We start from the raw sequence: 10,564 nt of genomic DNA on the forward strand, positions 1-10,564 counted from the left end.
GGGGGAGCTGCGAAATCACTCGAATTCCTCTCAGTCCCGCTTCCCTTCTTATTATCCTTGCCCCTCCCTTATTCTGGTCTGGAATCTTGGCCTTTCTGGAGAGGGGGGTTGGAAGGGCGGCAGGCGATGAAGAAGCAAACCCTCCCAGATTACCGGATTTTCCCCTCCACAAATGGCGCCTTTTCGACCCGATCAGGAGCCCTTTTTCCACCCTCCTTTCACCTCTCCCTAACCCATCTTGAAGCTCGTCCGCCCCCTCCCCGCCTCTTTCTTGGTGGCGGGGCGCGTCGGGGGGAGAGACCCTTGTAGGAAGGTTTATGTTAAAAAGAAAAAAAAATCCACTTTCTTGGCCGCCATGAGAGGAAGGGGAGGGCCATTAGAGAAAGACAAGCAGACAAATGAAGCGGCTTGGTCCAGCAAAGAGCCCGAAGCGCCCGATGTATGTGGCGAGGTGCAGGGCCTGGGGGGGGACGGTCCTTGGAGGTAGGGAAGACATGAAATGTCGTCCAGACTTCCACGTTGCCTTCCCGATTTGGCCTCCAACCGGCCCTTACTCACCCATCCCGTTCTTCCCTGGCTAGGCCCCACTCCAGCCCCTTTCCCCGCGCGTTCTGCTCCCAGCCCGCTCATCCTCGGTTCGGCCCGGCCCTACCATCCAATGGATTCAGAATTCCAGGCCTACTCTTCCCGATCAGGGCTTAGGGCGACCCCCAAGTCAAACTGGAGCAAAAGAAAACGGTTTGTTTCCTACTCCTTTCCCCAGACTCCGGGGAGCAGGGGTTACGGGTGTGTGTAAGGGGGGAATGCATGGGGGAGGGCAGGCGCGGAGTCGTGTGCCTTGTCGTTTCCCTGAGATTTCTTTCTGGGGCAGAAGCTCGAGGTGCCTGGCATGGGTTGCCTGAAGGGTACACCGATGGCCCGAGCTACAGTTTCACCGGGTCCCCGCGATGAATTCGCATGCGAACCCGAGGGAAGCTGCCTAATATTCAGGCCGGACATGGCGGGAGAATTGCGTTTCCTTCCAGGTGGACGGGTTGTGTTTTCTAGAAGACACGAGAGTGTCTTCGGATACTGAAAGCCGGGAAGTTCGTTGGGTACTCGGCTGTCTAGCAAATATTTGCCGCGTACGCGGAGGATCCATGGGCAATTGTGTATTTTCCTCGAATTGTGTAGGCGGAGGGTGTGTTAGAGAGAGGTAAGCTTCCCTCCATCCATGAGATATATATTTTATATCGCAATAGTGTAATACTGTCCTCACGAGATCATCTACCTAGGCACCCATATAGATTCACACATACACACACACACTCACACAACCAACACACACATGTACACACACTAGCACACACATGCACACGCACATACACACAAATGCAGTCATTCTCTTCTTCGAGAGAAACAGCCCACTTGAAATCTCCTTTTCTGTGTCTGAGCAGTTCGTTTTATGCTGCTGCAGCGCCTACGGTCTGGGTCACAGACGACGACGTTTGACCAGAGAGAAAGAGCAATTTCACTTTCATTTCGAGAGGGAGAAGTTAGATTTGTCTTTCGTTTCCAGTTCGGAGCAAAATCTCCTCGGAATGTTCCTGGGTCGTTGTCTCGGGTCCTTTCACTGGAAGCGATTTGTACACACACACATACACACACATGTAAGAATGTGCCCACATGCATGAACAAAAACACACGCATGCACAAACACACAAAGGAACACATGCGGACACACACCTCACAGAAATCCTCTTCGGAATCCTCCTTAACTGTGCCCCCTCTGGGTTTATAAACGAGATCGGGTATCCATTTGGAAAACCGTAGCCTGGAAAGGGAAGGGTGCTTAGCCGATGTTCAGAATGGGGATAGTTATTCGCAAACTTGGGGCTTTGGGGGCAGGAGTAGAGGCCGAGGGTAGGAGGTGATTTTCTTAGAAACTTGTTCAAAAATACTTCTCTTTCCCCCCTCCCTAGATTTCCCGTCCTTCTGCCTCCGAGTCCCTAATGCTGGGGATCTGGGAGCCCAGAGTCTCCCCCGTTGCTGGGGGGGGGGGGGGGGGGCACGGATATCTCATTTTCCGGGAACTCGGGGGAGACATCTGGGGATCCCAACCCCTTTCCGTAGTCCGCCCAAACTTCCCCTCCGCCAAGCCTCTCCGCCTCTGCCCTGGGGAAGGGGCGCACAGCCGGAGAGGAAGGGAAAGGAGCGATGTGGGGGTAGAAAAGTAGAATCACCAACCCCCCTCCCAACCGACTCCAGTTTTTCCGGGAAGAACCAGAGTCCGAAAGGGGGGCAGAAACCGGAACGGCCTGGCCGGAACGAAAGCCAAGGTGACAGGCCGGGAGAAGACTGGACCAGGGTGACGGGCAGAGGACTCTGGAAAGATCTTCTCTGGCCCGATTTGAGAGCTGGGGGTGGGGGTGGGGGGGTTCGACCCATCGCTTCCACCCCTGGTGGGAAATTTCCGGCGTGCGTCCCCACCCCACGGCTCCTTTCTTGGGAGGGAGAGAGGCCGGGGCCTCTTCCGGCTACAGCCCGGAGTCTGCGGGCGCCAGCGAAGCCCGCCAGACTGGAGACAATAGGTGGCCGGGCCGGGTTGACCATGGACGAGGCCGAGGAACGAGGTGCGAGGTGCCAGAGTTCCCAGCAGAGATCGGGTAATTCCCTGCCACAGAGCCCCCGGGGGCGAAAACCGAGCAGAGCCAACCACCACGCCCCCGCTCCCCCCTCACCCTCGGAGCCCCGTTTCGGGGCCTCTCCGGACCCCTCACGCCCCTCTAGAACTGCCCCCGGCGGGGCCCAGCCCGACCAAGGTTTAATCTACCCCTCACCCCTCGCCCCGCGAGTCTCCAATTGCACCAGTCCGCTTTTCTCCCGGCTAATTGGAGGCGAATGTTTGTTCCGTCGGGGGTCCTACTTACGCTGATGAATTTGATTTCTTCTCCCACTAATGGGCCGTGTTTATCATACCCCTAATGATTGCAACTTTAAATACACTTCCTCCGGCGCGAGGGCGGGGGGCTGTGCGGCCCGCTCCCCTCCATCCGCTCCGCCGCATTCGGCCCGGGTTTTTCTGAGAATTAAGGGGCTCATGGCGTGTCTCTCCCTGGTCGATCTCTTCATTTGGCGGGGAGAGGTGCGAGAGGATGGGGGGCTCGACTGAAGGACGGGGGTCTCGGGGCTCATGTTAATTATGTCTAGGGTTCCTCTGGATCTCCTCTCTCCCGTCTTTGATCTCCTCCCCCAACACCCAAACACATACAGGCACACATACACACACACACACACACACACACACACACACACACACACACACACACACACACACACGGCCCCATACATCGGCATCTCCGCAGCGGGCCGGGGGTTTAGAAGGATTTCAGGCGGATTTTAGACAGTTTATGAGATCGGGAAAGACAGACCCGGCCAGGAGCAGGGCGCCAATTTCCAGACCCAGGCCTAGACGCCGGAAATGGCTGGGGAGACGGTTAGATACTCGCTTCTCCTCTCAAAAGGGGTCTAGGGACTGACTGGAAAGACAGACGGGAGGAAAAGCTCGCTCACTAACCAGGAGAAGGGGGCGGGGGGGAGCAATATAATTCTCAATTGCTTTGGACTTTAATTTCATCGCCCTATAAACGAGAAAATATCGGTTCCCATACTAAATTTTTATCCCCGGCTGGTAAATATGATGGGGGAATTTTCGTTGGGTCGTCGTAAAAGGAAGCAGTTTCGGTCAAACTGGAGGGAGAAGGTTATGCAGATAATACAAACAGACCGGTCATAAAGTCCCAGATAGCTTTCGGAAAGGGGGGTGGGGGTCGTCTGGGAGAGCGAGCAAATGGCTGATAGCGCTTTAGCCGGGGAGAAGGAACCTCTGAGGCCTAGACTGGCTTTAACCTTGTCCAAGGAGTCGGGGCCGAAAGCGGGTTGCCGGGGGTCCCGGACTCAGGCAGGTAGCAGGCAGCGACTGGAGAAAACATCCGGTATTGGAAATACCCCAAATTAGGGGTGGAGGGGAAAGAGAAGGGAGGGACTCTTCCAGACTTAATCACGAACTATTATCCCACTGGACTCCCGGCTCGCATATCCCCACCACCACCCCCCACCGCTTTTTGGCCCCAGAAATGGGAAAATTCAATGTGTTTGCGCCTCTCCGGTTCGCGGTTCGCTTCGCCGGCGGCTAGGTGATCTCTCTACTTTTTTTCCCCATCAATCAAATCCCTCTTGTTTCCTTCCTCGCTGTCCCGCGCCCCGCAGGCCTTCATACAAGGAAACCGGCCACAGTCCAGATCGCATCTCCTAATCCCGAAATTTCGGTTCATTGCCAAACGGTTTCGGAAATGCTCCGTCGAGGTCGGCGACCAAGGAAACCCAGTGAACCGGCCAAGAGATATGCGGTCGGACCCGCCCAACCAGTTGGCCCTCCGGTCCCCGTTCCTGGGAAATTCAAAGGGAAAAGAGCAATAGTTTAGCTCGCGTCGGGAGAAGGGATTTGGATGGAGGGGAACAGAGACAGAAAACGGGTCTGAGGGCGCGACCCACCCTCCGTCACCCACTGCCCCGGCCCGGGCTCGTCGCCTTCCCTGGCGCACGTTCGCTCTCTCTAATAACTCGGAATTTAAATTTCCTGGTTATCTCTCCGCATCCTTTGAGACTTCACCGGCATTTCTGTTTCACCCAAACCGCTCTGTCCACGGAGTTAATTTATTTTCACTCTTTCTCTCGCTTTCCGTGATATTTCTTTCTTCGAGGAGGTCTCGAGCTTCGAGAACGAGCCAGGCGACAAACACGGGGTAGTCGACCCGAACCGACTAGAAGTTCTAAAGACTACTGATAGGAAATCACAATCCACCCTTTCCCCATAAACAAATTCACTCGTAGGACGGACATTTCCGAATTCTTGTTTCCGAAGGATCAAAGCCGAATGAGGTCTCCCTTTCCCCAGATGCTTTCTGCCTCCCTCCCGCCTCTCCCTTCTCTTCTAACCGAATCCCAAATGCAAATGGGAACTTTTCAGCCCCAAATGCCGTTAACCTCGGTTCCTCGAGATCCACAGGTCCCCTGGGCAGAGGCCGATAGAGGAGTGAGGGGGAATTTTTTTAAAAAAACAAAACAAACTTCCCAGCCGTTCGGAGTTCGTCTATTTGGGGATTTGAGGTGCTCAAAACCCACCCACCCCCCCTTACACCCACTCAACACACAGAAGGAAGGAAAGGGAGAAAGGAAACTGGGGTAAGGAAGGAGAAAAGTACCTGGAATTTTTCTTGACCTTTTAATTTGAATTTGACTTTGCTTTTTATTTCCGTGTGGGTCTCTCCCTCTCTCTCTCTCTCTCTGCCTCTTTCTTTTTCCCCTCTCTCCCAATTCCACGCTGTTTCATTGGTAAACAAACTCCGGTTCCCCTGTACTTGTCTCCCCCCACCCCGCCGCCTTTCCCCACGTCCCCCTCTCCCCTCCCAAGCCTCCAACACCGCCCCCCCCCCTCCCCCGTCGCCTTCCTTTGTTCAACGTGAAGGCCTCTGGCGCCCTTACACGGCGGCTGCTGCTAGGTGGCGCTGTTGCTCCACGTTCGGGCCTCCCTCTGCCGACAACTTGACCCCGGTGACGTCACGGCCGTCTGAATCACCAAGTCCATTTTCAAACCCCATTGGTCTGGCCGTCACATGGTGGGGAGCGAGTGCTCGGATAATTATGGAGCTGATATTTTCCTCCCCCCCTTAAAGAGAGAGAGAGAGAAGGGGGGGAAAAAAAGATGTCAGTGCTGGGACTCTAGCATCCCTCCTTTCAAAAAAAAAAACAAAAACCAAAAACCCTCCGCTCAGAAAATGACATGCACCAGTGGGGGAACGAGCAGCGCCTATCTGATGGACCCCCTCGCCGGCGCCTGCAGAGGAGACGGCTTCTCCTCCAGCCAGGAGATGTACGTGCAGCCCGGCGGCGACTTCAACTGCGGGGTCATGAGGCATTGTAGTAACCTCCCGTCTCTGTCCAAGAGGGACGAGGGACACAGCCCCAGCCTGCCGCTCAACCCCTACCCGTCCTACCTCTCGCAGTTGGACTCCTGGGGGGATCCCAAGAGCGCCTACCGCCTGGAGCAACCTGTTGGCGGCCCTCTGTCCTCCTGCTCCTTCCCGACCAGTGTCAAGGAGGAGAATGTGTGTTGCATGTACGGCGGCGAGAAGCGGGGCAAGGGGGGCCCCGAACCCGCCCTCTACCCCAGCCCCCTGGCCGAGCCCTCTCTTGGGGAGCACGAGGTGCCGGTGCCCAGTTACTATCGGACCGGCCAGAGCTACTCCGCTCTGGACAAGGCTCCGACCTGCCACCCGGCCCCTGGTGACTTCGAATCCAGGGCGAGTTTCGAAGCCAGGCCGAACCCGGCCGCTCGGCCCGAGCACCTGGAGTCGCCGCCCCGGCTGGGGAGCAAGGCGGGCTACGCGGAGACCCCAAGGGCAGCCAGCCAGGCCCCTAGCCCGAACGAAATCAAAACGGAAAAGACCCCGGCCGCCCCCAAAATCAGCCCCTCGGAGAGCGAGAGGGAGCAGAGCAAAGCGACCGACACGAGCACGGATAATTCGGACACGGAAGGGAAAGGTAAGCGTAGACGGGAAGGGCGGGGGTGGGGTGGGGGGGGCGCTGGGAGGGGAGAAGAGTCCTGGGGGTGAGAACTGAGAACTTGGTCTTCTGTAACCTTGGAGGAACGAGGGGCAGAAAATCGGCGCCAAAATAGAGAAGCGGAGTCAAAGGTCTGTGGATGATGAAGGGTGATTAGGGTTGTTAGTCGAATTATTCTTTTTATCATTATTATTACAATTATTATTATTCTCGATACTATTATTATTATTATCGCCGGAACCCGGGCGAAGGCCGAGCAGACGTCCTGATGGGTCTCTTTCGATTCGGATTCTTTCGGATTTCCGCAGTACGGTTCGGGCCCGCTAGCCTTTTGTGCGTTTGTCGGTTTGGGCTGAAGGTTTCGGTTGTTTGGTGGAGAAGGTCCTGTCTTTCATTTGTGCCCGAGGCCAGTGAGTTGGAGGTGGTCTAAAATGGCGGGGCGCAGGGGGCGTGGGGGCCGCCGGCTCCTCATTAAAAGTTCTTGCGAGAAAAACGCCGTTTGGTCTCGAAGGGGAGGCCCCGGATTCGGGATGGACTGGGCGCGGCGTTGTGGCCGGGTGGCTCCTCCCGGCTTGGAGATATGCGTGTGCTAGTTTCTCTGTTGGCTTTTGGCTACGAGTCGGGTCTCCCGCGTTCGGGTAGGGGAAAGGGCCAAGTTTTCCCCTTCTCGGATGGGGCTCGGGTCTCGGGGCGAACCAGGGTTTTCGTGGCAAGGAGATTTCCAGACCACCTCCGTTTCCCGCTGCTCGCAAGACCGGTTCGTAACCCTCGGTCTCGCAAGGAAGAAATGCGGAGGTGTGTGTCGGGGGGAGATAGGGGGGTCTGGGAGGGGACGTTTGGACATGAATTTCTCTGGAGAGTTGGAGCGAAAGGTATCGAGAATATCCAGGCGGATGGTATAAACCCGCTGCCGGAGCCCTCGGTGAACCGGTAGCTGTACATGAGGCGGGATCACGGGGCTATAAAGCAGATGAAATACCAGTCGCGAGGAGCGGACGGCGGAGACTAGCCTTCGTATGTGTAGGAAAGGTGAATACACGTAATCTGGATGCACACTTCCTCACACGCACCCACTTTTACCCAGACACACTCACAGTTCCCTAGAAACTCACACACACACACACACACACATACACTCCTCCCTGCACATACGCACACGTACCCTCTTCCTTGTATACACACTCCTCTCTACAAATTCACACACACGCACGCATCCCTTCTTCCTTGTATACACACTCCTCTCTACAAATTCACACACACGTACGCACACAAGCACAGATGCATCCACTTCTCACTGCACACGAACACAAGCAAACCTAAAATCCACACGGCCTCACACCCTCACGTCATCACGCACTCCTTCCTGCACACCCCTACACACACACACACACACACACACACGCACACACGCATGCACGTGCACAGGACATATACCCAGATAAACACATAGTAGCGTGCACACACACCCTCTCAGGTTTGGTTCAGGGCCGAGGAAAAGCTATTCAAAATACCAAAAGGTCACTGCCTCACCCTACCAGAGTTAAGGATCTCGAGGCGCTCCGGTGTCGTGCGTGCATAAAGCTCCCCCCTGAGCCCCGTGTAAAGACACCCTACCTGAGCTCCCCGTCCTCTCATGCCCAAGGAAGGGAGGGTATATACCCATGACCTCAGATCAGGTCTCCGTGGGGACTGCGTGAAAGCGAATCTTCCAGCGCGAAGACAAGAGAACCCTAAGTCTCTCCCCATGTCTCCCTTGCCCCTGGCCGCCCCCTCTTCTCAACACCGCACTAAAGCAAGAGAAAGAGCGTCCCAGCGAGTCTCTTTCGATGGGAGGGGGTGGTCGGCGAATGGGTTTTTATGTCCTGAGAAAGGGCCGAGGGGAGAGAAGAAAGGAAGGAGGGAGTAGAGTTCGGATTTTCCCCGCTCTCTCCTTCCCCATGGCCGGCTCCCCCGGAAAAGGGGTAAAAAAAAGAACGAGGAACACTCGGCCGCAAATGGGGTCCTCACCCCGTTTCCTGAGAGGGGGCGGGGAGGGAGATGGTCGCCCGGGTTTCCCCCAAAGCAGATCTCAAGTTTTCGTTGTTTTTGCCTGGTCAATCTGGGAAGAGAAGGTAAGAGCCGTATATCCTATGCCCGGGGCGTGGGGAGGAGGGGGCGGGGGCGCGGGGATGAGTGAGTAAAGTCACCTCGAAATGCCACTTCTCTCATTCCACCTTACACCCCACTTCTCATTCAACCCCCCTCGAATTTTCCCCTGGGGGAGATTCAGGAAAAACGGGCCCATATCGGCGGGGATTGGGTCCTGAGAAAGGTGGGGTCGTGGGTGGTGGCGGCGGATGGATGTGGCGGTTTGCGGGGGCGGGAGAGAGGAGGTTAGGACATTTTTACCCTAGTAAAGATATGGAGTGGGGCAGACCACTCTGCTGGGATAGCTTCCTGGCCTTTGCTATAGCGCGATGCCCAGAGCGAGGAGACGAGAATAATTCGGGTCAGGGAAACGCAGTCAGTCAAGAGACTGGTCTGTTTGGAGATGGGTTTGAGGTTGGGAAGGTGAAAGCTGATATTACCCGACCCAGCCCTCCTCCTCCAACAACTAGTTTACCATCCCCTCCGTAAAAGACTCCCCCGATCCCTGGTTCCAGATTTTCGGGCCGGAGCGCGAGAGCTTGAAATCGGAGTCGATTTTGTGAGCGGCTACCGTCGCCGCAGACCGAAAGCTGGGCCCCGAGAGGGGCGGGATGGGGGGAGTCGTAGGTTCTGGAAAGTTCGAGTGTAAATAGGACCGGGCCAGCAGGGTGTGTGGGGTGTGGGGGGCGGGGAGATTTTGAAGATCAGAGAAGGGAGCTGGAGGCGGAGAAATACTCAGGTTACACTCTGGAAGCAACCAGAGGAATTTTTGTAAAATCGGGAACGAATTATTTTTTGGAAATCAACAGTTGTTTCCTGCCTCTCCCTCTCAAATGATCAAAGGAGAAAGAGGAGGAGAAAAAGGAAAAGGAAAAGGAGGGGGAGGAGGGGAAGAAGGAGGAGAAGGAGGAGGAAGAGGAGAAAGGGAAGGAGGAAGGGGAGAGAGGGAAGGAGGAAGAGAAAAAAGAGAAAAATGACTAGGAGGAAGAGGAAGAGGAGGAAGAGAATAGAGTCAGAGATGGAGACAGAGGCTTCTCTCTGCCGGGGGTTGGAGGTGCACCCCCATTCCCGTCTTCGTCCCTCCCGGCCCCCGCCCCATCTTGTGTCCCCAACCCCCGGCCCGAGGCGCCTTGTTAGGAGCTGGAAAGGTCTCAGCCCCTCGGAACACTTATCCAACTCTGCTATTTTTAACAGAGGACATAAAGGCAGAAAATACTACAGGGAACTGGCTGACAGCAAAGAGCGGAAGAAAGAAAAGATGTCCTTACACCAAGCACCAGACACTGGAACTGGAGAAGGAATTTCTGTTCAATATGTATCTGACGCGAGAGCGCCGCCTGGAGATTAGCAAGAGTATTAACCTGACGGACAGACAAGTCAAAATCTGGTTTCAGAACCGAAGGATGAAACTGAAGAAAATGAACCGGGAGAACCGGATTCGCGAACTGACCTCCAATTTCAGTTTCACCTGAGCGCCCCGGCCCCTGGCCCCGCCCCGCCCCCTAATCCTCCCCCTCCCAGCCCCCTCCCTCCTTCTCTCCGCGATTCCCCCCAAATCGGTGCGGGCTCCCCGGCGAAAGTGGGTGCGGACAGGAAAGGCCTTCTGACTCTCATTGGGGGATGGGGCGGGAGGGGGGAGGGGGCTTCGGCTCGTGCGGCGAGGGCGCCTCTCTATATAAGCATGGGAATTCCGAGATCCAGAGGTTCCGTCTTCCCGGGAGGAGAGGGTCGCCTCCCTTTCCCCAGCCCTCTGTATGATTTGAGGAGGAAAAGCGAGTTTAAGTTATTCAGATGCAGCACAATATGGGTCGCTCCTATGCATTTAGTGCGTAGA

At 55.8% G+C, this 10,564-nt stretch overlaps 1 protein-coding gene across 1 annotated transcript; it reads left to right on the forward strand.

Annotated features, from left to right (window-relative positions):
* The first annotated feature begins 5,767 nt into the window (after positions 1-5,767).
* HOXC10 (homeobox C10) lies at positions 5,768-10,203 on the forward strand. The gene is made up of 2 exons (XM_038752910.1): positions 5,768-6,582; positions 9,925-10,203. Exons 1-2 carry the CDS (start codon positions 5,817-5,819, stop codon positions 10,200-10,202), a joined length of 1,044 nt encoding a protein of 347 aa, XP_038608838.1. The 5' UTR covers positions 5,768-5,816; the 3' UTR covers position 10,203.
* Positions 10,204-10,564: the final 361 nt, after the last annotated feature.

This window comes from Tachyglossus aculeatus, chromosome 10 (assembly GCF_015852505.1).
Source record: "Tachyglossus aculeatus isolate mTacAcu1 chromosome 10, mTacAcu1.pri, whole genome shotgun sequence".
NCBI lineage: Eukaryota > Metazoa > Chordata > Mammalia > Monotremata > Tachyglossidae > Tachyglossus > Tachyglossus aculeatus.